The sequence below is a fragment of the Neoarius graeffei genome, chromosome 11, assembly GCF_027579695.1.
Source record: "Neoarius graeffei isolate fNeoGra1 chromosome 11, fNeoGra1.pri, whole genome shotgun sequence".
NCBI lineage: Eukaryota > Metazoa > Chordata > Actinopteri > Siluriformes > Ariidae > Neoarius > Neoarius graeffei.
In genome coordinates this window covers 24937118-24964456 of record NC_083579.1, presented here as the reverse complement: position 1 = coordinate 24964456, position 27339 = coordinate 24937118, and the positions used below count along the sequence as shown (strand labels likewise).

Sequence of the window (27339 nt, the reverse complement as noted above, 5' to 3'; positions counted from 1 at the left end):
AAAGTAAGGAAATTTCAAAGTGACCCCAAACTTTTGAACGGTAGTGTAGCTAGGTTTGATTTCCTGTATTCTGATGTATCTGGTGGCATATCTGGTGCCTAACTCATGAACAAAACCTGGGCTGCCAACTCTCACACAATGAGCGTGAGACACACACATTTGATTGTCTTCACACGCTCACACGCCATACCTCCGATTTCTCATGCTAGAAAAAAATCTAGTTTATCTATCTAATCTAGGCTACCCATTGCGTCGCGCCAACCACTTGCAATTGATCAATTACGCCTTACGCACGGCTGAACAGGCAGAGAGGTGTTCCCTTCTGTACACACTCCCCTATGGTAGGTGGCGCATCTAATGATGCTGCACTCGCCGGAAGTTGGATAATTGCCTACCATCAATTTAGAGGAAGAGGAGAGAGAAGAAGGTATCCGAGTTGAAGACGGGTGTCTCAGACAGGTTTGTACATATGCACGCCAATGTGTGGTGTTACTGGCGTAATTATGAACTTATATAAAATTTCTTAATCGTTTTAGCCTATAAGTGTTGTGAGAATATTTAATGCCATATCGAGAGCTGTGTACTAGGCATGCTAAATCATTATAGGCCTACTGTCGTGCCACAGCCTCTATCTTCCCCAACAAGCAGCACGGGAGAGCACCTCCTTAGCACACGTTTATTAAGGCGCATTTTTAGTTTGTTTACTGTATGTTATCATACTTTATGACTTTATTTGAAGCCATACTGGAAATGTTGTAAAATAAAGCAAGTAAGAGATAATATTACAAATGCAAGAAGAGCCATTAGCCACCATACCTATTGTTTATTTACAGGGTATTTATTTTTAATTATTTATGATGTATGTAATTGCTCAGTTAAAGTAAATAAAGCGTGATCACCTGTAATATCAAAGAACTTGAACTTGTGAATAATAAAAAAAAAAAAAAGACAGAGAATATTACTGAGGAGACAGGGTTTCAGAGAGGGCAAGACAGGTAGAGAATATTTGTCAGATAACAGGCCCTGATGAATGCTCTATTACTAATAAGAAACATAGATAAGAAATAAATTAATAAGAAATATATTAATATAGCTTATTTAAGTATGACCAAAATTTTTAAGCTCAACTTTGTGTGCACATTCCCACCTATGGCCAAGGTTCAGCTTTTTGTGTTTCAATACTGTTCAAACTTAATCATTTTAATGTTTCTTGTAGCACATGCACATTTTGCTTACTGTTTAAGCATTTTATTTGTTCTTTTGCTGTTGATATTTTTCCCCATGCCAATCTTCTGCTGAACCCAGTGGTGGAGAAAGCCCTTAAATGCATAATGAATAGTCAGTGAGGGACAATCTTATTTTTTGCAACAGTTATTAAAAACTTAACATTTAGTTTCAATTCAGAAGGTGTTTAGGCTTAGCTGATGAAATATTTTCAAGCATGAACTTGCCTTTAAATCTGAAACACAGGTCTATAGGGCTACAGGAACATTGGCAGTCATCTGTAGTTTTCTAGTGTGGGGGCTTTTAAGCCAAAACTTGGTGCTTTTGTTGGCCACAAGCTGAAGGCCTGGCAAGTCAGGGTGTGTAAGAATGTAGGTATGGCACAGCAGGCTACTCCAAAAATCCACCAGAATGCAGGAACATCTACTAAATCCAAAATCTCAAACCCCCCCCCCCCCCCCCCCCCCCCCCCCCTGTCCATCTCCAGCTGGACGACCCACAAACAAAACACCAGAATGCAGGGGGACAAGTGAATATCAAACTGAATACAAAATTCCCACTTACTGCATGGTGTGCGGAAAAATTTTGCCGTCGACCCCCCACAGATTTGATTCCAAAGGATCAGTATCGGGCCAATACCAGGTAGTTAAAGTGTAGTAGTTTTTAAAGAAAAAAAATCACATACAGTGGTGCTTGAAAGTTTGTGAACCCTTTAGAATTTTCTATATTTCTGCATAAATATGACCTAAAACATCATCAGATTTTCACACAAGTCCTAAAAGTAGATAAAGAGAACCCAGTTAAATAAATGAGACAAAAATATTATACTTGGTCATTTATTTATTGAGGAAAATGATCCAATATTACATATCTGTGAGTGGCAAAAGTATGTGAACCTTTGCTTTCAGTATCTGGTGTGACCCCCTTGTGCAGCAATAACTGCAACTAAATGTTTCCGGTAACTGTTGATCAGTCCTGCACACCGGCTTGGAGGAATTTTAGCCCCTTCCTCCGTACAGAACAGCTTCAACTCTGGGATGTTGGTGGGTTTCCTCACATGAACTGCTCGTTTCAGGTCCTTCCACAACATTTCGATTGGATTAAAGGTCAGGACTTTGAATTGGCCATTCCAAAACATTAACTTTATTCTTCTTTAACCATTTCTAGAACGACTTGTGTGCTTAGGGTCGTTGTCTTGCTGCATGACCCACCTTCTCTTGAGATTCAGTTCATGGACAGATGTCCTGACCATTTTCCTTTAGAATTCGCTGGTATAATTCAGAATTCATTGTTCCATCAATGATGGCAAGCTGTCCTGGCCCAGATGCAGCAAAACAGGCCCAAACCATGATGCTACCACCACCATGTTTCACAGATGGGATAAGGTTCTTATGCTGGAATGCAGTGTTTTCCTTTCCCCAAACATAACGCTTCTCGTTTAAACCAAAAAGTTCTATTTTGGTCTCATCCATCCACAAAACATTTTTCCAATAGCCTTCTGGCTTGTCCACATGATCTTTAGCAAACTGCAGACGAGCAGCAATGTTCTTTTTGGAGAGTAGTGGCTTTCTCCTTGCAACCCTGCCATGCACACCATTGTTGTTCAGTGTTCTCCTGATGGTGGACTCATGAACTTTAACATTAGCCAATGTGAGAGAGGCCTTCAGTTGCTTAGAAGTTACCCTGGGGTCCTTTGTGACCTCGCCAACTATTACATGCCTTGCTCTCGGAGTGATCTTTGTTGGTCAACCACTCCTGGGAGGGTAACAATGGTCTTGAATTTCCTCCATTTGTACACAATCTGTTTGACTGTAGATTGGTGGAGTCCAAACTCTTTAGAGATGGTTTTGGAACCTTTTCCAGCCTGATGAGCATCAACAACGCTTTTTCTGAGGTCCTCAGAAACCTCCTTTGTTGGTGCCATGATACACTTCCACAAACATGTGTTGTGAAGATCAGACTTTGATAGATCCCTGTTCTTTAAATAAAACAGGGTGCCCACTCACACCTGATTGTCATCCCATTGATTGAAAACACCTGACTCTAATTTCACCTTCAAATTAACTGCTAATCCTAGAAGTTCACATACTTTTGCCACTCACAGATATGTAATACTGGATCATTTTCATCAATAAATAAATGACCAAGTATAATATTTTTGTCTCATTTGTTTAACTGGGTTCTCTTGATCTACTTTTAGGACTTGTCTGAAAATCTGATGATGTTTTAGGTCATATTTATGCAGAAATATAGAAAATTCTAAAGGGTTCACAAACTTTCAAGCACCACTGTATGTAAACACTTACAACATGTTGTGATATTGTCCATTGTAAGTACTGTACAAACTAAATGTGTTGAGTTACAAAATGTGTTTGTGTGTGTGTGTGTGTGTGTGTGTGTGTGTGTGTGCGCGTGTGTGAGTGAGTGAGTGAGTGAAAGTGTTACACTGATGAAACACATGACATACTGTAGATGAGGTGTAGTGCATGAGTGGTGTGTGTGTGAGAGGGGGAAAGTATGTGCACTGCATGTAGATATAGATGAGCTGTAGTATACGAATTTTGTGTGTGTGTGTGTGTGTGTGTGTGTGTGTGTGTGTGTGTGTGTGTGTGTGTGTGAAGATATGTTACATGTAAATACAAAAATGAAGTGCATAAGTTGTGTGTGTGAGGGAGAGTGTACGTTCAGAGTGCATGAGTGTTGTGTGTGTTATTGAATATAGAAATGTCATGCATGGGTGGTGTGTGGGTGAGTGTGTGTTCAGAGTGCATGAGTGGTGTGTGTGTTGAGAGTGCACGAGTGTTGTGTATACCAGTGAGTGTGTTACATGTAAATATAGAAATGAAGTGCATCATGCATGAGTGGTGTGTGTGGGTATGTGTGTGTGTATGTGTGTGTAAGAGAGGGTGTGTGTTGAGAGTGCATGAGTTGTATCTTATAGTGAGTGAGAGAAAGACATAGTGTGTGTTAAGAGAGTGAAGTATGTGTTCATATATGAGTGAGAGAGAGAGAGAGAGTGAGAGAGAGTGTTAAGACTGCATGAGTGTTACATTTAAATATAAAAATTTAGTGCATGAGTTGTGTGTCTGTGTTGAGAGTGTATGAATGTTACATGTAAATATAGAAATGTAGCGCACAAATTGTGTGCGTGTGTGTGTGAGAGTGAGATAGACAGTGTGTTAAGAGAGTGCATAAGTGTTGTGTATGAGTGAGTGTGTTACATGTAAATATAGAAATATGGTGCATGAGAGGGGTAGGGGGAGAGTGTGTGTGTTGAGAGAATGCATGAGTGTTGTGTATGTATGAGTGTGACAATTATTAATCAATGTGTACTCCCACCAGTAACACACAACATCTCTATATTTTCATGTAACAGACAAACATTAACTTTAAAAGTTGTATTCTGCGGTTAGAGTGAGCAGTGATTCACAGACAGCTAACTTGCCGACGTAATTTTCTCTTTTGAGTCGTACAATCAAAAACCACCGACGTTTTCTTTCTATCTACCTATGTGTGCACACAGCACAAATCCCACTGTAGCCGGATGTGGCAGCGGGGGCGTGGTCAAGCGCCGGTCTGTGACAGGAGGGCGGAGTCAGGGAAGGTAAGTGGCAGAATCACTACACCTGACTGCAATTAACCTGTGTTTGTGTGTGTCTTCCCAGTGACCGCGCCCTATTTAGGGAGGGAGAGCAGAGAGCAGAGAGGCTCATCCCCGGACAAGACGCTAGTGTGTGTGTGTGTGTCTCTATTTTGGAGTAAAATATTGTTAGACTGAAAAGTGTCGCAATAAAGCCTCTGTATAAACCTGATCTCTGTCCTGCCGTCCTCTGTGCTCCACCCCCTCATATCAAACTGCCACACTGGATATCTATAAAAACGCATATTTATCTATACGGTTGCATTTACATGTAAACGAAGGTTTCAGTCACTGAAAATGGATACTTTCAAAAACTCCGGGCAAAGTGGAGTTTTCTGGAAACTCGGGAGATTTCTGGAAACTCTGAATTGTAACTGTATGTCTACAAAGTGAGAAAACTTGAAGAGAGTATAAGAGATGAATAACTTACATCCCAAATTAATCGCACGTTCACGTAGTTCGTAGGTTGTTGTGTTATCGGACTAGAGCATGACTAGAGTAAAATATTGTTAGACTGAAAAGTGTGGCAATAAAGCCTCTGTATAAACCTGATCTCTGTCCTGCCGTCCTCTGTGCTCCACCCACTCATATCGAACTGCCACAGTGGTGCCGAAACCCGGGATCATAGTGGAGCACCAGCCGATCAGCCCCATGGAGTCCTCCCCGTTCGCTGACCTGGTCCACGCCCTCGCCATGGCCCAGCAAAGCCAGCACCAGGCGCTCGTCACCCTCCGAAAGGAACAAGAACGCCGCTTTGAGGCCCTGGTGCTGGCCCAGCAAGAAGACCGAGAGGCATTCCGGCACCTCCTCGCATCGGCGGGGTCCACCAGCGCTCCCACCGCGGGCCCGTATCCCCTCACCGTAACCAAGATGGGTCCGCAGGATGACCCCGAGGCTTTTATCATGGTCTTCGAGCAAGTCGCAGAAGCCTCGGGGTGGCCGATGGAGCAGCGCGCGGCGTGCCTCCTCCCCCTGCTAACGGGAGAGGCACAGCTGGCCGCGCTACAGCTCCCCACCGACCGCCGGCTGGCCTACGCGGACCTCTGCCGGGCCGTCCTCCAGCGTGTGGGGCTCATCCCAGAGCAGCAGCGCCAGCGCTTCCGCGCTTTGCACTTGGAGGAAGTCGGCTGGCCGTTCGCGTTTGGCCAGCAGCTCCGGGATGCCTGCTGGCGGTGGTTGAGGGCCGACAACCGCGATGCTGAGGGGATCATCGACCAGGTGGTGCTGGAGCAATTCATCACTCGCTTGCCAGCAGGAACCGCAGAGTGGGTCCAGTGCCACCGCCCGGTGTCGCTGGATCAGGCAGTCGAGCTGGCGGAGGACCATTTGGCGGCTGTTCCGGCAGCAGGACAGCAGATGGTGTCTTCTCTTCTCTTCTCTCCTCTTCTCTCTCTCTCTCTCTCTCCCCCTCCTCCTGTGTCCCGTCCTCGCCCCATTCCCCCACCACGGAGGCGGGGGCCGGCACCACCCCAGCCGGCCCGCCGCACCCGCGGTGCCCTCCCGTTTCTCCCTTCTGTGTCTGTCTCTCCCTCCCCTCAGGTGAGTGAGCCCCAGAACACCGGTGCAGAGGGAAAGCCCGGGCCGGTTTGCTGGCGCTGCGGGGAGCCGGACCACCTTCAACAGCAGTGCACGGCGATGGAAGTGGGCGCGGTGGTTCGGATCCCCGACGCGCCAGAGGCCACCCTCGATTGGGCCAGAGCATATCGCATACCGGTGAGTATTCAAGGGGATACATATCAGGCGTTGGTGGATTCTGGCTGTAATCAGACCTCAATTCACCAAAGCCTGGTGCAAAACAAGGCATTGGGGGGAGCACAGGGGGTGAAGGTGTTGTGTGTGCATGGGGACGTTCACAGCTACCCTTTGGTGTCGGTCCACATTTTTTTCTGAGGGGAAAAATTTATAGTGAAGGCGGCGGTTAATCCTCGCCTTACCCACTCTTTAATTTTGGGGACTGATTGGCCGGGATTTTGGGATTTAATGACACAGTCAAGAGTGGGTCCTGCCATTTAACGGGGGGAGGTCCCGGTGTTGCTTTGGCGGAAGCAGCTGTCACAGAGCCATCTACGTCATCTCCGCGTCAGAGTGAGGAGCCGCCGGCCCCTCCTCTCTCTCTTGGGGAATCCCTTGCAGATTTCCCATTAGAGCAGTCGCGCGACGAGACTCTGCGACATGCGTTTGACCAAGTGAGAGTAATCGATGGTCAAACGCTCAAGCCGAACGCCACCCCGTCCTTCCCCTACTTCGCGATTATGAAGGATAGGTTATACCGAGTGACGCAGGACACTCAAACTAAAGAGCAAGTCATGCAACTTTTAATTCCAAAGAGCTGCCGGGAATTGGTATTCCAGGCGGCGCACTTTAATCCCATGGCTGGACACTTAGGGCAGGATAAGACACTAGCCCGAATAATGGCCCTATTCTATTGGCCGGGGATTCGCGGCGATGTTCGTAGGTGGTGTACGGCATGCCGTGAATGCCAGTTAGTAAATCCAGCGGCCATTCCAAAAGCGCCTTTGCGCCCTCTTCAATTAATCGAGACCCTGTTTGAGAGAATTGGGATGGATCTCATTGGGCCATTAGATCAGTCAGCACGAGGGTACCGCTTTATATTAGTTCTGGTGGACTATGCAACGTGATACCCGGAAGCAGTGCCTCTGCGCAATATCTCAGCACACAGTATTGCGGAGGCACTCTTCCGCATTATCTCCCGAGTTGGAATCCTGAAAGAGATTCTGACTGATCAAGGCACCACATTTATGTCTCGGACAGTGCGCGAACTATATGGGTTATTGGGGATTAAGCCGATCTGCACTAGCGTGTATCACCCACAAACGGACGGTTTAGTGGAACGGTTCAATCGCACCCTCAAGAATATCATTAAAAAATTCATAAGTGAGGACGCACATAATTGGGATAAGTGGCTCGAGCCCTTGTTGTTTTCAGTGCGAGAGGTCCCCCAAGCCTCCACGGGGTTCTCCCCGTTCGAATTATTATATGGGCATAAGCCGCGTGGCATCCTAGACATGCTGCAGGAAAATTGGGAGGAGGGACCTTCACAAAGTAAGAACGAAATTCAATACGTTATGGACCTGCGCGCAAAACTCCACACGCTCACCCACCTAACCCAGGAGAATTTGCGGCAGGCCCAAGAACGGCAAGCCCGCCTGTACAACAAGGGTACGCGCCTTAGGGAGTTCGCACCGGGAGATAAAGTACTTGTACTGTTGCCCACATCGAGCTCCAAATTGATTGGCAAGTGGCAAGGACCCTTTGAGGTCACACGGCGAGTCGGGGATGTCGACTACGAGGTGAGGCGAACGGACAGGGGTGGGGCGCTACAAATTTACCACCTCAATCTGCTTAAACTCTGGAATGAGGAGGTCCCCATGGCGTTGGTGTCGGTGGTTCCGGAGAAGGTGGAGCTGGGGCCGGAGGTTCAAAAAGGGGCATTGGCATCACGTACCTCTCCGGTCCCCTGTGGAGACCACCTCTCCCCGACCCAACTCACGGAGGTCGCCCAGTTGCAGACCGAGTTTTCGGATGTGTTCTCGCCCCTGCCCGGTCGCACTAACCTCATAGAGCACCATATAGAGACGCCCCTGGGGGTAGTAGTGCGTAGCCGCCCTTACAGGCTACCCGAACACAAAAAAAGGTGGTTCGGGAAGAGCTTGAGACCATGCTCGAAATGGGCATCATTGAGGAGTCCCACAGTGACTGGAGCAGCCCGGTGGTCTTGGTACCCAAGGCTGACGGGTTGGTCCGGTTCTGTGTGGACTATAGAAAAGTCAACATGGTGTCTAAATTCGATGCATACCCAATGCCTCGTATTGATGAGTTGCTCGATCAACTCGGCACGGCTCGCTTTTATTCGATGCTGGATTTGACGAAGGGATATTGGCAGATCCCCTTGACTCCACTATCCCGAGAAAAAACGGCCTTTTCCACACCGTTTGGTTTACACCAATTCGTCACCCTTCCGTTTGGGCTGTTTGGGGCGCCCGCTACGTTTCAGCGGCTGATGGACAGAGTCCTCCGCCCCCACGCCACTTATGCGGCCACTTATCTAGATGATATCATCATCTATAGTAATGACTGGCCGAGGCACCTCGAACATCTGAGGGCCGTCCTTAGGTCGCTGAGGCGAGCGGAGCTCACAGCCAACCCAAAGAAGTGTGCGATTGGGTGGGTGGAAGTACGGTATCTGGGCTTCCACTTGGGCAACGGGCAGGTGCGTCCCCAAATTAATAAGATGGCAGCAATTGCGGTCTGCCCGAGGCCCAAGACCAAAAAGGGGGTGAGACAGTTCCTGGGGCTGGCTGGCTATTACCGTAGGTTTATACCTAATTATTCGGACGTCACCAGCCCGCTGACTGATCTCACTAAAAAGGGGGCACCAGATCCAGTCCAGTGGATGGAGCAATGCCAGCGGGCTTTTTCTGAGGTAAAGGCTGCACTGTGTGGGGGGCCACTTTTACACTCCCCTGACTTTTCTTTCCCCTTTGTGTTGCAGACCGATGCGTCAGACAGAGGGCTGGGGGCGGTTTTGTCCCAGGAGGTGGAGGGGGAGGACCGCCCCGTTCTGTACATTAGTAGGAAGCTGTCGGTGCATGAGGGGTGCTACAGCACCATAGAAAAAGAGTGTCTGGCGATCAAGTGGGCGGTCCTCGCCCTCCGTTACTACCTGCTGGGGCGCCCTTTCACCCTCTGTTCGGACCACGCGCCCCTCCAGTGGCTCCACCACATGAAAGATGCCAATGCGCGGATCACCCGTTGGTATCTGGCACTCCAACCCTTCAATTTTAAGGTGGTCCACAGGCCGGGGGCGCAGATGGTCGTGGCGGACTTCCTCTCCCGTCGGGGGGGGGGGGAGTCGGCTGCAGGCCGGACAGCCGCCCGGCCTGAGTCGGGCGGTGGGGGTATGTGGCAGCGGGGGCGTGGTCAAGCGTCGGTCTGTGACAGGAGGGCGGAGTCAGGGAAGGTAAGTGGCAGAATCACTACACCTGACTGCAATTAACCTGTGTTTGTGTGTGTCTTCCCAGTGAACGCATATTTATCTATACGGTTGCATTTACATGTAAACGAAGGTTTCAGTCACTGAAAACGGATACTTTCAAAAACTCCAGGCAAAGTGGAGTTTTCTGGAAACTCGGGAGATTTCTGGAAACTCTGAATTGTAACTGTATGTCTACAAAGTGAGAAAACTTGAAGAGAGTATAAGAGATGAATAACTTACATCCCAAATTAATCGCACGTTCACTTAGTTCGTAGGTTGTTGTGTTATCAGACTAGAGCATGACTATCTGATACCACCTGCTGCTTGAACGCGCAAAATGTTTATGTGCTACGGGAATATGCATCCCCGCAGAAACCCAATTGGCGGAACAAAAATCCAGTGGGCGGAACTAATATTTCGTGGGACATATCGGTTTTATAAATTTAATTGTTTGGCCCTGGGGTGGTCAGGGTGGGGCCAAGGTGTGCCCTGGGGTGGCCACGCCCCCCAGCCACCCCTTAGCTCCGCCCCTGACCTCTAGTTTGCCCAGATATAAAATATTGCAGGAAGATAGATGGAGCCGTTTTGACATTAAAGAGGCTGTCTGACACACATTGGGCTTCTAGAAAGCAGGCGGCAGATGCAGTTATGCAAAGCCTGCCAGCAATTCTGGAGGCATTGCAGCGAATCATAGATCACACCAATGGAGCACTTGCATGTGACGTCACAGCCGATCCAGATTGTGATTGAGCTGGCTATACTGTGTGAGGGAACTACTGATTTTGATAGGGGAAGAGTTCATAAGAAAAAGCGTTTGTGTTCAGAGGAACACGCAGATGAGATTTTAGAAGACAGCAGGGACAGATTCAGAGTCGATGTGTTTTACTACATACTTGACGTCTTTGTTTCTCAGTTTGAACATCGATTTGCTGATTTCAAGAGAATGGCTGGAAAATTTGCTGCCCTAAACCCGAAACATTTTACTTTACCTGATGCGCCTGAAAAAGTTAGAGCACTTGCGGACTTTTATTCACTGGATCTATCCAGTGCAGACGAAGTGGTTAATGAGTTTGATACATTTTGTGCAATGTACAGTGAGCTGTGCATGCATTTAAACACACACAGAATCCTCCCATTTCTAATCCAAACGACATGGATCGGGCTTTTCCAAATCTTGCCATTCTTTATCGCATTTATTTGACGATTCCAATAAGCAGTGCGAAGGCAGAGAGAAGTTTTAGTCAACTGAAACTTATTAAGAGTTTCTTACGCTCCACCATGGGTGAGTCGTGGCTGTCAGACCTGGCGCTGCTCTGTATCGAGAAAGACATTGAGGTCAATAAGGATAAAGTAGTCGACAGATTTGCAAACATGAAGGAGAGGATGCTAAAGCTCAAAATAGATTAAATGTTTTTGCAGTGTGCATGTCCTTTTAGGCCTGTTAGGCTACGTGTCTGTTTTTTCTTTGTTGAAATTCTTAAAAGTGGGCCAACTTTTAACATTCTTGAGCTCGCAGTTGCTCATTTTCCTGATAGGCGTGGGGTATGGGATATTGTTTTCATTTAGCCTAAGTTTCTTTTCTTTAAAAAGGATGGGATAGTTGTTGTCCCTTTAACATGTTAAATGAGTTTGCAAAGTTGTTGTTTGCTTGTTTGACCGGAATAGGCAACTATGATCAAAGATTTTTTTTTCTGAAATAAACATATATTAAATATTTTGGTTTGTACTGCATGTTACATGTGTGAATGGAAAGGTTGCTGAAATTACGCTAGTGTAAGCCAATGTTTAGAATTGGCTAGTATAATAGACTGTTTGGGCTACTGCAACATATCAGTGGGGGTGGGGGGGAACATCTCCCGCCCCCCCCCCCCCCCCCCGACAGAATACCCGAGCTCCGCCCCTTCTTTGGACTGTGGGGGAACCAGAGCACCCAGAGGAAACCCACACAGACATAGGGAGAACAAGCAAACTACACACAGAAAGGCCCCCATCAGCCACTGGGCTTGAACCCAGAACCTTCTTGCTGTAAGGCGACAGTGCTAACCACTACACCACTGAAATACCATCCTCCTTTTCTCTCTCACTAATTATTGAAACTTGCATCAAAAAACACCACATATGGCAAAGCTAATGATAGAATTAGCTTTGCTGTCTGGTAGCATACTATCTTGGGAGCACTAACAATATCGGGTGAATAAGTCAATGGCCAAACCTAAACCAAACCTCATTAGCTGCTCAGACATCACTGCTGAGTGGGTCTGATTGGGCAATACAAGTTTTTCCATATAACAAGCTACATTCCGCCATATTATCAGGATATCACTATTTCCATATTGAATTTGACAACTGGAGAGACATTGGAGGTATAAATAAATAACCGGGATCTCTGGAAGTCTTGATCTTGGTGTCCTCATAGCTACACTGCAAAAAAATGATATCTTAGCAAGTGAAAATATCTTGAAAATAGTTGAAACGATCTAACATTTCCTATTAGAAGAATACAATACACCAATTCTGAGATTATTAAACCTAGTTCTAGATTGCAACCAATTTATTCTAAGATGTCTTATCCAGTAAAAATATCTGTCAATGCAGCAATATAATTTCACTAGTGTTCAGTAATTTTCTCCTCAAATTCAGTTTTCAATTTTTTGCAGTGTAGCAAAGGTTGTTCTCATTTTAGCTTGACCTTAAATTATCTTACCAAAATGATCCTTTGGTATTCCTTGGGATATAAAAAGCAATCTTGACCTCTCTGATCTGCTCACATTTCATTTGTGATTGTCCTGTTCAACATTAGCAACTCAACGTCTTGTACTGTGAGGGGATCTGGACTCCATGCATGAAAAACCAATAACAGCAGAAATAAACTGTGCCATGTTTGTTTGTATCTGATTGAAATGTGGTGAGATCCCAGAGAGACCTGCAAGTGTGTGGTCTTTATCCTGGTCAGAGAGGTTAGAGGATTCAAGGATGAAAAAAAAGGACAAAATTTTTGAGACATCTGTTAGATCTGTCTTTATATCTGGGATCGTTCACATTTTCAACATCAGTTAGGATTGTATAAATAATGTCTCTTGTGAATAAATCTTATGTTACAGCCCAAAAATAATCAATAATGCATCAATAATGCATTGTTTTTGTTGACTGTAAAATCTATCAGATCAGTTCATTTTACATTTTAGACTTTCTTTTAAGCAAATGGGTCTAATTCATATGTTTCATGATGCTTTTTCCCAACCAGGGATAAGTAACCCGCTTGCAGACAATACTGCTTGAAAATGAAATCAGAATACACTGTTTGCTTCACTCAATGTTCTTATGTGTGGGGAAAATCTGTCAGAAGTTCTCTGGAGAAAGTGTTCTGCCCAAAACTGGATCTTCTGTTTATAACATACTCTCTCAGCTCTTTGCCCTGTTGATTTTCTTCCTAATTTAGTCTTGTTCAAATCCCACCCACTAGCTAACTCTCCCCTATCATAACAGCAACCAATCCATGAGGGTGAAGGCTGTCACATGCTTCTTCCGAGATATGTGAAGCTAGTTAACCTCATCAGCTGCTGCTGCTCATGTTATGTTATGGGGTAGTGTAATACACTCAGAGAAAAATGCTATCCACCACCTTTCACATGCATGAGCTTACAGACACCCATGATTGGTTAGTGTAGCGATATTTGATTTATAGGGGAGTGAGTGTATGCCATCCCTTTCCACCTGAGAGTACGGCCAATTTTGGACTCCTTGCCATGGTTGTAGCATCGTAGTAGACTGCAATCAGATTTTAAAATGCTCTAACATTATTTGTGTGGTTAAATGAGAAACATGTTCCCTTACCATGTGAAAAGTTTTCCCAGACCATCACGGTTTATGGGAATGGGAAAATGGGAAGACTTTCAACAGCAGTAACGGTTGCCAACTGAAACTGATACTGACACGGTTATCAGACATCTCTGTGCCTACAGTTCCCATTCAAGAACACAATGTTCTGGTTGTGCTAGAAGTGATCAGCAATGGAATCTTGTCTGAGAATGATGAAAGAGTAACAGTTCTTGGTAGTGGACTAGTCCGTACATGACACCTATATCAAGTCTTTCATTGCTCTGCTTCACACACACACACACACACACACACACACACACACACACACACACACACACACACACACACACAACACTTCCCTAATTCCTCTGTGCATATTGCAATAATCAGCAGCATGCTGACTCAACTGTTTCTCAAAGGTAGAGATTTTATCCTCATTTCAGCAAAGCAAATTCCCAAAAACTACTGTTTAATCATATCCATCTGCCTTTCTGAGAATTGTGATCAAAACCCCTTATTTTTTCAGTGTGTGAAACATGAGCTGAAAGTGGGAATTGTACAGATCTCTATTAATGATCTATGGAAAGTATGTAAACAAAACTGTTAGTCTGAAATGCTGGCTCTGTACCGGATTTTACATGTTTTTATCTGTTTGAGGAATGCGTTTTGATTTCTTTTTTTCGTTTTAGGCAAATTCAAGTATCCTATTTTGGTTTTCTAACAACAAACTCTTTCAATCAGCTTTGACAGTTATTGAAAATGAAACTCAGTATTGAGTATCAGGCTAATTTTGCATTTTATCTGATGTCAGATTGTGTACTGTATAATCACAGCCATTGTGAAGACTGGATTTGACTGACAGCATCAATTTCATCAATGTCTACTATATTAAAGTCACCTGATTTTCATTCACACTGATAACTGACCCTGGTGAAAATCTTTCACGGATCTTCAAGGATCTGTAAAGTTCTTTGTGAGGGACTTTGAGGATCCTGTTGAGGATCTCAACAAAGGCCCTCAAAAGATCTTCATCCATCCATCCATTATCTGTAACCGCTTATCCTGTGCAGGGTCGCAGGCAAGCTGGAGCCTATCCCAGCTGACTATGGGTGAGAGGTGGGGTACACCCTGTACAAGTCGCCAGATCATTGCAGAGCTGACACATAGAGACAAACAACCATTCACACCTACAGTCAATTTAGAGTCTCCAAATAGTCTAACCTGCATGTCTTTGGACTGTGGGGGAAACCGGAGCACCCAGAGGAAACCCACACAGACACGGGAAGAACTTGCAAACTTCACACAGAAAGGCCCATCAACCACTAGGCTCGAACCCAGAACCTTCTTGCTGTGAGGCAACAATGCCTAACCACTACACCACTGTGCCACCCAAAAGATCTTCACTGATATTTAACATTCTTGCCAAGATCTTCAAGGATCTACAAAGATCCACTACACCACCATGCCGCCCAAAAGCTCTTCATTGATATTTAAAATTCTTGCCCAGATCTTCAAGGATCTACAAAGATCTTTTTACTTTTTGTCAGGATCTTCAAGGATCTTCAAAGTTCTTTTCAAGATCTTCAAGGATCTTTAGAATTCTTGTCAAGATCTTTAAAGTTCTTGACAAGATCTTCAAGGATGTTGAAAATAATTCTGAAGATCCTTGAAGATCTTGGCAAGACGTTAAAAGATCTTTGTAGATCCTTGAAGATCTTGGCAAAAATATTAAAGATCCTTGAAGATCTTTTGAGGATCTTTGTTAAGATCCTCAACAGGATCCTCAAAGTCCCTCACAAGGAACTTTATGGATCCTTGAAGATCCTTAAAAGATTTCACCAGAGAAAGGTGCTTGTAATGAATGTTAAAAGTTAACCTTTTAAGACTGAACTGTAGTAGATTTTTCAAAAATACAGTTTAAGCTCTTAAGGCCGTCACTCATCAGTAGACATTGAGTTACTTATGACCAGCATGTCAGGCCTTTTTTCACATTGCAGTTAGCAGCCATTCCCAAAATAGAGGTTATGGTTTTGTTTTTAAGGGAATGCCTCAGTATTATTTTAATCAATCAAAATCACAAAATGATTTTACTGTGCTATATTTCAGAGTTTGTTTTTTATTTATACACATCCTGTTCTGTGCTAGTTTCTGTGAGAGGCCAACTTTGCACTATTAGGCCATCACTCATGAGAACGTGTCCCCAGAAGCAAACAGCTCCAGTTATGGAAAGCATTACTGTGTCCAGATGTTCACTTCAGAGAGGTTCCTCTGTATTTTATAAGAACCATGTACCATGGACTTGATTTCCGCTGCTTTCTTGATCTTGAGATGCTTGCAAAGGTCTTGTGAAGATCTTGAAAATATCCTAAAAAGAACTTAATGAAATCCTTAAGATCCTTTCAAGCTCTTTGAAACCTTGAAAATCATGAAAGATTATTTCAAAGATCCTTTTAAGATGTTGGCTATTCAGGATTCCTTGGTATATCCTTATCCAATTCTTATGAATCAGAATTATGTAAATTTCAATCTATTTCCATCCTTGTCAGTTCTGTTGAATTAGGATAATTTAAAAAAATCGAAAGATCCTCATTAAATCCTCAAGGACCTTAAAGGATCCTCACAAAGATCTTGTAAAGACCTTGACAAGGATCCTTACAAGATCCTGATCAAATCCTCAAGGATCCTAGCAAAGATCTTAAAAAGATTCTTAGAAGGATCCTTCTAAGATCTTTGAAAGATCCTTGTTGAATCCTTGAGGATCTTAAAGGATCCTTGCAAAGATCTCTGCGGGGATCATTATGAGGATCTTTGTAGAATCCTTAAAAGATCTTTGTCAAATCCTTGAGCATCTTTACAAATGAATTTGCATTTGAAGATCTTTGAAGATTTTTCTAAGATAATTTAAGGATCCTATAAAGATCCTTATCTTTAAGGATCTTTGGCAGGTCTTTGACAGTCCTCATGGATCCTTAAATATCCTGTGAGGTTTTTCACCAGGGGACCACGCTAATACACTTCTCTATATATAGACTCATTATTAACTTTAATAAGAACACCTGTATCTCAACAGCCTCTAGAGTTTACACAGAATGGTAGGGGTTGGGGATGGGGACATCCAGAAGCGCCTTGTTGATGAGAGGAAATGAGGGAATAGCCAGAATGGCTCAAACTGCCCGGAAGGCTATGGCACTGCAAATCACTCTTTACAACTGTGGTGAGCAGAAAAGCATCCCAGAATGTACAACATATCGAATTTTGAACCAAAAAACCCTCCAAAAACATCGGCTTCACCTCTTTTAGTCAAAAACAGGAATCTGAGGCTACTCTGGTCACAGGCTCACTGAAAAAAGTTTACAATTGAGTGTAATTGTTGTGTGTGAAAATCCCTGATGGTCAGCAGTTTCTGAAATGTTCAAATCAGCCTGTCTGGTACCAACAACCATGCCATGGTCAAAGCCATGGAGATCGCAGTTTTTCCCACAGGTCTGTGATTGATGTAGACGTTACCTGAAGCTCTTGACCATAATCAAGCTCTTGGATGTGATTGGTTACTTGGATAAATGCATGAATGATCAGATGTACATGTGTTCTTCATTAATAAAGTGGCCAGTTTTGTGTATAATATATAGTTTATTCGATAGGCAGTAGTGCAGTGGATCATTCCTGTCATGCTGTCTCATAGATATCTTAACTAGCTACATTACAGGACAGCTGGGAAGTTTATCTTGGCAGTAAGTGTCGCTAAGATTAGCAAAAGATCTCCTCCTGATGAAACCCTGAGGGATCCTTTACCCAGGAGGACATGAAAAGCAGCTAGGCTTGTGTGCTCTTAAACAGTTTGAGCCCTCTCCAGAATAGAGAAAGGGTTGCATTTGATATAAATATCAAGAAAACATATTTGGTAAGTTTTCTGGTAATTAACATGGCACCAACAGTACAGGAGAGGAACGCTCACAAGGATTTCAGTCTCTTCAATCGGCTTTGTCAAAGTACTGTTTATTCTTTTCAGAAGTAAAATGAGTAATTGTAATCTTTGGCTGCAATCATGTTTTGGATGGAAGGCAGAAATTTGGTCCCAAATACAGTAACAGTGAAATTGAGTGTCAGAAAAGCTAGGATATACTTCTGATATTGATATTACCACATTCCCACCATTTTCCTCAGATGGATGACTCACGGATATGATTTTACTCTTTCTGAAAAACCTTTGCAAATCCTCCAACAATCAACAGATGTTCGGTTTCAGTCCAATAGGTTTTTGATGGTAGAACCAACTACGAGTGCCAGCAAAAACCAGAATTCTTTTGTAGTGAGAAAAATAAATCCCAAAGTATTTCATGCTCAGACTGCTGCCTCCGCGACCCATCCCCGGATAAAGCGGATGAAGACGAGACAAGTATTTCAATATTACACAATATTACAGCTCTGGCAATAAATCAAGTTTTTTTCCCCCCTGCCTTCCCACTCTGTAGATTAATCAAAGCTGTTGAGAGAAGTCAAATGAACCTGACCCATAGTTTCACAACAATGCTTCATACACTGTATTAATCAAAGAGTCACAAAAACAAGCTTGACATTTTTCACAGCTCAGTGCAAATACAATCTCAGTACTGCATGGAATGAGGTACATTTTGAACCCATAGATCAGCTTCCTGAAATAATACACATCAATTTATACAACACATATTCAGCAACATCATACCATACATAGAACATTAAAACACAAACACATTGGCACACGAATGGTCTGAAATGAGTAACTCACATTTAAATTAATAACAGATTCACAATTTAGCACAACAGCTTAAGGGCAGATGAACATGTAACGTAGTGTCACTGCAATTAAATCTCAATAAACGATTTATGTCCTTGCGACATAACAGTGACTTGTCCCTGCGGTTTGGCTTTATTGATCCTCCCATGAAGTCTACAACTCGCATGACTTGCTTTGGAGAACAAGATTAGGTTTTCCACTGATTCCCCATGAAGTACTGTAAAAGAGTCAACGCTGAGTCATGCACAACAACACACAGTCTTTAAGGAATGAACTTGGTCCATTTGTCCATCCTAGATGTTTTTATAACAATAACATATCATATTGGGCCTCTCTCTGATATACAACATATGGAACTTTTCCTGATAGTCATGTCATGCGGCTTAAAAATTAATCTAGAACTTCATGTTGTCAGTCGTGTTATTTTTTAAAGAGCTGAGCAAATTCAGTCTTTATTTAGAAAAAAAAATTCTTTAGTGCTTTCAAAAAACACAGCAACAAGAGCAACAGCAACATCCTCTCCAGGCCTTGTTCACCATGGAATTCATATCCCTGCCAATCAAAATGGCCTGACATTTAGGGACATGAAATCAGCTTTGAATAAAAGACAATTTCATCAAACCCTACATGCTTCCTCAGGGTTTGGGAAATACATTCATCTGTTTTTCAGTCTCATGTAAAATCCTTCGTCATATCATCTGAGCGGATTTGCTCAGACGTGTGATCTCGGGGTGAACGGTGATGTTTTGGCACTGATCGAGCGTCCCTTCGGAGTTTTTCGCCAGCGAAGTCCTGTAGATTGAGTTCCTGTTTCCGGCTTTGCACAATGCCCCCAAAAGAAAACGTACCCTCGAGGGGCTGAGGATGATAAACACCCATGGGTCAATAATGGAGTTGATGGAGATGAAGCGCAGTGCGATAAGGTCAGTCTTGCTCTCACTGTGATTCTGTATAGTGTTAATGTACACTCGGATCTATTGAGAGAGGAAGACAAGATAGCATTAATCAGAAGGAACCTTTAAAAATCCTAATACATGTACAAAGCAATATCATGACTTTGACAAGTTTAAGCACATCATGGCATCTGCTTATAAGTTCCCATTTCCAAATGCAACACAGCAGGGGTGTGAGGGGTCAAAAATGTGGTTATTAATAACACAAAGGAAAAATCCACCACCAACAAGGACAGTGCAGCTACGTGACATAGTTGTGGAAAGTTATGGCAGACACTGATGGTGATAGACTTTCCAAAGCTCAGAAGCTATTTGTTTGAACAGAGTGTACAGAAGAAGAGGTGAGAGAGCTGGACTGATTAAAAGACTAAAGGTAGAAATAAGCATGGGTTAAATCCCAGCAGCACCACTATCACCATTGTGGGTAATGTAGGACAGTGTTAAATGAGGTGAAAATAGACCAAAGTGTTGATGAAAGAAGTTTAAATTTTAAAAATTCCACTCAGAATTGGGCCGGTGGTGTAGTGGTTAGCGCTGTCACCTCACAGCAAGAAGGTCCGGGTTCGAGCCCAGTGGCCGACGAGGACCTTTCTGTGCGGAGTTTGCATGTTCTCCCCGTGTCCGCGTGGGTTTCCTCCGGGTGCTCCGGTTTCCCCCACAGTCCAAAGACATGCAGGTTAGGTTAACTGGTGACTCTAAATTGACCATAGGTGTGAATGGTTGTCTGTGTCTATGTGTCAGCCCTGTGATGACCTGGCGACTTGTCCAGGGTGTACCCCGCCTTTCGCCTGTAGTCAGCTGGGATAGGCTCCAGCTTGCCTGCAACCCTGTAGAACAGGATAAAGCGGCTAGAGATAATGAGAGGAGACTCAGAATTTTATTCTGAAAAATCTTTTACACTGTTAAAGCGCACATGTTAATTATAAAGCAAGGCTCATCAGAAAACCTGACCTTTAACCCTTACGTACATTTGAGATCACTGATTTTTTTCCTCCTATTAAAAATGACTATTGTAACTCATAACAATATGACATTAGCACAGCACACAACCGCTAACTTCAAAATAATTTCAACGTAAACATATTTTAATGTTTCAAGGTGGAGTTTTTCTTTAAAAACAGTGTTGATATGGCTCCATCATCCGAGCATGAACCTTTATAAATGTTTGTTCCAATCATCAGTTGTCACAATGACACAGGAGATCCTGCAGAACGTCAGAGCTCCACTCAACTAAGAGGACATCACGTTGGCGTGTCAAGAACAAAAAAAGGGTCCCTTGATTCAGAAGTTAGAGCAACCTGACTTAAAAAAAAAAGTGATAAAATTGCCTTTATACACACACAAGCCACTTTATTAGAAACACCCATCCACCTGCTATTTTATGCAGTTATCTATTCAACCAATCCCTTGACAGCAGCACAATGCATAAAATCATGCAGATACAAATCAAGAGCTTCAGTTAATGTTCATTTCAAACATCAGAATAGGAAAAATCTAGTCTGGCTAACGCGACTTCAAAGCTCTGCGAGCATTTGGTCTGGCAAAGATATTAAGCCCAACCGTTTCCCAAAGGCGTGGTTGACCCGCCTCCCTGAAATGCCTCAGTTTGCTACTGGTCAAAGCCAGAAAAGGCTGTGACGAAGCTTAAACCAATCACATCACTCTTTCCTCTGACGTATGTGACGCGACGGAAACTGCTTGAGTAACAGGAAGAAGATAAATACCTCCAGGGCTGCTCTTTGCTCCGTTTTCAATGAGAACTTCCTGTTGAATGCGTTCAATACAGCATCTACCGCTGTGTCAAAGGCTTGCCGCTGCTCCATGTTCGTAATGTTTCTAGTGAATGAAGCGCTTCCGGCATAGATCCTGTAAACAATCTATGGCTTCCGGTCGCAGTTCTACTACGTCACTGCCTTGAACACGCCTCTGCCTAGGGCCGTTGGAGATGCTCAAAGTTGATTGGCTCCCGATTTTTCGGGAGCTTGGAAGAGCTGGAGATAGCTTGCCTTGCCAGACTAAGCTCGCAACAGGCCCTCGTGTTGCGTCACACTTAGGATGGGCGGGCCCAGGCTAGGAAAAATCGTGATCTCTGTGACTTTCACTGTGGCATGGGTGTTGGTGCTAGATGGACTGGTTTGAGTATTTCAGAAACTGCTGATCTCCTGGGGTTTTCACACACAACAGTCTCAAACGTTTATACAGAATGGTGTGGAAAAAAAAAAAACACTGAGTGAGTGACAGTCCTGTGAATGGAAACAAATGCCTTGTTGATAAGAGAGGTCAGAGGAAAATAGCAACTCTTTACAAGAGAGACAGAGAGAGGATATTACACAGTTGTGCGAAGATATTGAGTTTATCTTAATGAGTGAGCAAAGCGAATGAGTGAAAATACAAGAAGATAAACATCATATCTTCACACCACCATGTAACATTCTTTATATTGTATGGACACATCCACACACACACAAAAAAACAAAAATTACGTAAGTCAATCAAAAGAAATTTAATTTTGAACCAGTTCGCCATTTTGACAACACGCATCTAGTCAGCAGGAAAACACTGGGAGTGACATCATTGGAATGAAATAGCGGGAATTATTATACACATGGGCCACTTTTTCCATGAAATAAAAACATGTATTCTATTCCCTTCTAGTGGCTTCCATTCATTTGGTTTGATAGCATACAATATTGTTAACACATCACTTATCCTCTATGTATTACACCACTCTCCCCAATGGAGAATGAGTGTGCAATATTGTTATAATATTGCACATTCTCAAGACAATACAACGTCACATTTCGGCACTCATGCGAAGATCCAATGACAAAACTTCTGCTGACAATCATTTCTTTGTCAGCCAGGAAAGAGAGAAGATCCAGTGCTAGGTTTAAGCACTAAATAATCAAACTGAAACGAAAGACACGCTGAACACCTGAAAGGCTACCAAAACTTAATTATATATTCTTCACGCATATTTACAAGAGAAAAACAGAACAGACATAAAAAAACTGGAAAAGACATGTCGGAGATGTAAAACTTCTGCGCTAGTGAGTGACTTGACAGTTTGTTCACAACAATGGCCACCAGATTTGCTTCATTAAAAGTCGAAGATTTAAAGAGAAAGACACGCTGAACACCCGAAAGGCTACTAAAACTTTCATGGATATTCTTCACACATTTAATCTTCCGGCGGCACGGTGGTGTAGTGGTTAGCGCTGTCGCCTCACAGCAAGAAGGTCCGGGTTCGATCCCCGTGGCCAGCGAGGGCCTTTCTGTGCGGAGTTTGCATGTTCTCCCCATGTCCGCATGGGTTTCCTCCGGGTGCTCCGGTTTCCCCCACGGTCCAAAGACATGCAGGTTAGGTTAACTGGTGACTCTAAATTGACCGTAGGTGTGAATGTGAGTGTGAATGGTTGTTAGTCTCTATGTAAGCCCTGCAATGATCTGGCAACTTGTCCAGGGTGTACCCCGCCTCTCGCCCATAGTCAGCTGGGATGGGCTCCAGCTTGCCTGCAACCCTGTAGAAAAGGATAAGCGGCTACAGATAATGGATGGATGGATAACTATTTAGAAAAAAAGGGAAATAAGATCACTGTTTTTTGCATTGAAACTGGAATCACTGTATGTAGTGAAGGAGGCATAGTGGTACAGTGGTTATCGCCTCACGGTAAGAAGATTCTGAGTTTGAACCTCCCAGCCAACTGGCCTCTTTCTGTGTGGAGTTTGCATGTTCTACTCATGCCTGTGTGGGTTTCCTCCAGGTGCTCTGGTTTCCTCCCACAGTCCAAAGACATGTGGGTTAACTGGCTACTCTAAATTGCCCATAGACCCCTTGCACATGATGTCATGCATCACTTCATGCATCACATGATAATTTCTCCTGGGAAAGACCAGACACTGTCTTTCCTGTAAGCAAAATTTAATTTGTCTTAAATATGGTTCATTTTTGCACGTTTTCTGTAAGTCTTCACAAGGTTTTCACACACTGTTGCTGGTATTTTGGCCCATTCCTCCATGCAGATCTCCTCTAGAGCAGTGATGTTTTGGGGCTGTCGCTGGGCAACACGGACTTTCAACTCCCTCCAAAGATTTTCTATGGGGTTGAGATCTGGAGACTGGCTAGGCCATTCCAGGACCTTGAAATGCTTCTTACGAAGCCACTCCTTCATTGCCCAGGCGGTTTGTTTGGGATCATTGTCATGCTGAAAGACCCAGCCACGTTTCATCTTCAATACCCTTGCTGATGGAAGGAGGTTTTCACTCAAAATCTCATGATACATGGCCCCATTCATTCTTTCCTTTACACGGATCAGTCGTCCTGGTCCCTTTGCAGAAAAACAGCCCCAAAGCATGATGTTTCCACCCCCATGCTTCACAGTAGGTATGGTGTTCTTTGGATGCAACTCAGCATTCTTTCTCCTCCAAACACGACAAGTTGAGTTTTACCAAAATGTTCTATTTTGGTTTCATCTGACCATATGACATTCTCCCAATCCTCTTCTGGATCCTCCAAATGCTCTCTAGCAAACTTCAGACGGGCCTGGACATGTACTGGCTTAAGCAGGGGGACATGTCTGACACTGCAGGATTTGAGTCCTTGGCGGCGTAGTGTTACAGACCTTTGTTACTTTGGTCCCAGCTCTCTGCAGGTCATTCACTAGGTCCCCCCATGTGGTTCTGGGATTTTTGCTCACCGTTCTTGTGATAATTTTGACCCCACGGGGTGAGATCTTGCGTGGAGCCCCAGATCGAGGGAGATTATCAGTGGTCTTGTATGTCTTCCATTTTCTAATAACTGCTCCCACAGTTGATTTCTTCACACCAAGCTGCTTACCTATTGCAGATTCAGTCTTCCCAGCCTGGTGCAGGTCTACAGTTTTGTTTCTGGTGTCCTTTGACAGCTCTTTGGTCTTGGCCATAGTGGAGTTTGGAGTGTGACTGTTTGAGGTTGTGGACAGGTGTCTTTTATACTGATAACGAGTTCAAACAAGTGCCATTAATACAGGTAACAAGTGGAGGACAGAGGAGCCTCTTAAAGAAGTTGTTACAGGTCTGTGAGAGCCAGAAATCTTGCTTGTTTGTAGGTGACCAAATACTTATTTTACCGAGGAATTTACCAATTAATTCATTAAAAATCCTACAATGTGATTTCCTGGATTCTTTCCCCCCATTCTGTCTCTCATAGTTGAAGTGTACTTATGATGAAAATTACAGGCCCTCTCATCTTTTTAAATGGGAGAACTTGCACAATTGGTGGCTGACTAAATACTTTTTTGCCCCACTGTATATACATACATAGACACACACACATATACTGTATATACACACATACATACATATGCGCACACACACACACACACACACACACACACACACACACACACACACACGCAAGATTTGTGAGGTGCTGAGAACATTTTCAGAGAATCTCTCATAGCCTTCAGGAGGAGTTCAACGAAAGCCATTTTGCTTTAGTTTCAGGATTAGTAACGAGCCTGTGGTTAACTTCTTTCAAGGTGCACTTTCTACTTGGTGTTTTTTTCCCCTTCGTCTTGCTTTCTGCACGTGTTGTTTTTATTTGAGACCACACATGCACTTCATGTGTGAATGTCATAAATGAAAGCGCTTGCTCAGTGCATACAAAGCTACCATTTTCTCACACTACAGTAACCCATGCATATATATTTGGACAGAAAAAGCAAAAATGGTACATGACTGCTTTATTTTATTGCAGTGTAAATAGTTGTAATTTTTGGTTTATTTATTGTTAGAGGATATTATTGTACTTCATTTTATGATGTTTCAATTTTCACTTTTGTTAAGTATACCAAGTGACCACAATGTTGGTTGTTCTTGCTTTTTTGCCTGGGTAGAACTAACACGGTGGAGCTAGTACATGTGGTGGGTTTGAAACCACTGTGTCGTGAAGTGTTTATCTTTTTAACCACTTGAGCTTGTTCCTTCCGTTTTTTTTGAGGCAGCAAAGTGAATCCACTTCACGGTTTCTATTCAATCCAATGGCTTACGACTAAGTCTGGGAACTTCACATTGTATCCAGTAGGATGTGTCTAATTTGATCACAGGGTTTATAAGTTACTAAAACAGCTTCCTTGGTAAAAGGTATGCTTATGGATGTTGTGTCAGTATTTGCATACAGTACCCTGATGTTTAAAGCTTTACACTAGTACATCAATATCTTTATAGTGCAGTGGGGGTAAAATAAATACCATGTGTGTCTATGTGAATGACTTATTGCTTTGTTTTGTTCCCATGCTTATTTCCCCCTTTGTTATGATAGAGTTGGATGTTAAGCATGTGTAGACAGCACTTTCTGATTACCAGACCTGATTACTGACTCAGACATACTGTATACCCCATTCACACTCACACTGACTGAAAACTCCATATCTCCCATTATCATGCTGTAATGGTGTTGTTTGGGAATGGGAGTTGGGAAATGGTCAAGTCAAATTATTAATCTATCCACTGGTGACCTAGTAACATTTACAGTAGTCTTTTACCACGGCTCCAGTAGGAATCGTAACGATCAGATTTACATATTGTGACGTCGCTGGCGTTGATGTAATGATATTTGGGACAGAACTACTGCTTTACTACTGCCTCAGTGTAAAGCAACCGGCGGCAAAGAACACATCAGGGTTGTTTTACAATCAGGGTACAAAGTTTGTGTCACAGGGGTCCAAAATTCAAATTGATTCAAACTGGTTCTTGTACCAGTTTTTAAGTGAAGGACAAGTTAAAGAACAGATTTCAGGTAATTTTTTAACATGTGTATGGTAGTTTTGTGTAATCTGCTATAAGATAAAGAAAAGTAGCAAAAATGTTATCAAAGACTCCTTGTCAAAAATAGCTGATAGAAATAAAATTCCAACAGTTAAGAAATTGTTAGTAGTCCATAACATTCACCTAATGTTATAGCATGTTCATGAACTATTTAGGTTTTTTTCTAAGTAAATTAAGTGTAGCTTTAAGCAGGGCTGGGAGAAACAAATGAAGTGATTCTCAGAGAGGACTTTTTTTTTTTGACAATTCAGAATCCACTACTTCCATAGTGCTTTTAAATACAAGGCTGTAAGCTTTGTGTTAGTTGTCTCTAATATTTATGTCCCAATATCTTGACCACATTTTAGGATGAAAATAATCATTTTAGATATGTTATTTTATATTGAAAAATTAGCTGTCTCGGAGAGGACATTTTTTTGACACAATTACATACTAATTTGATCAAAATAGTCTGAAAACTTACTGGCATTCAACATTAAAACTTAACTATGTTTCCAATGATATGGAACCAAATATGTGTTTTATGGTATAAAGAATGATTTAAGTGCATCCCTTTTGGAGCTACCTGTGGTCAAAAAAGCACTTTTTCTAAATGACACGAGTAATTTTGCTAAATATGACATATATTGCCATACATTAACCAAAAATAACGTTATCACCACATTTTTTTTGCATGGTAAATAGAGCTATCACAGGGCTACAATAAACAACCAAGTTTATTTAGTCAAGCCTTTTGATATTGAAGATAATAAGTGTTAAATGTGATTTTTAGCTTGCGTACCTTGATTGTAAGACAACCCATCACTAGATATAAGCAAAAACATTATAAACAGCCTTTGCCTGAACAAAACAAAAATGTTCAAAAAACAGGAACAGAACTCTCTCAATAGAGACGCCATGCGGCTCGACTCGTGCCATGTTGCTAACTAATGGCCCTTTTCCACTACCCTTTTTCAGCTCGCTTCAGCTCACTTCAGCCCGACACGGCTCGCGTTTCGACTACCAAAAACCAGCACGACTCAGCTCGTTTCAGCCCTGCTTAGCCCCTAAAACTCACACCGTTTTGGAGTGGGGCTGAAGCGAGCCAAACCGTGCCGAGTGAGGCTAGGGGCGTGAGCAGACACTC

At 43.2% G+C, this 27339-nt stretch overlaps 1 protein-coding gene across 1 annotated transcript in view; it reads right to left on the bottom strand.

The window, feature by feature from the left end:
• Positions 1-17289: 17289 nt before the first annotated feature.
• Positions 17290-27339, bottom strand: part of ptger2a (prostaglandin E receptor 2a (subtype EP2)) — a 48441-nt gene continuing 38391 nt past the window's right edge. Inside the window, exon 2 of the mRNA XM_060933649.1 lies at positions 17290-19427. Within this exon, the coding sequence (XP_060789632.1) occupies positions 19143-19427 (285 nt within the window). The 3' untranslated portion in view covers positions 17290-19142. The remainder of the gene's footprint in view (positions 19428-27339) is intronic.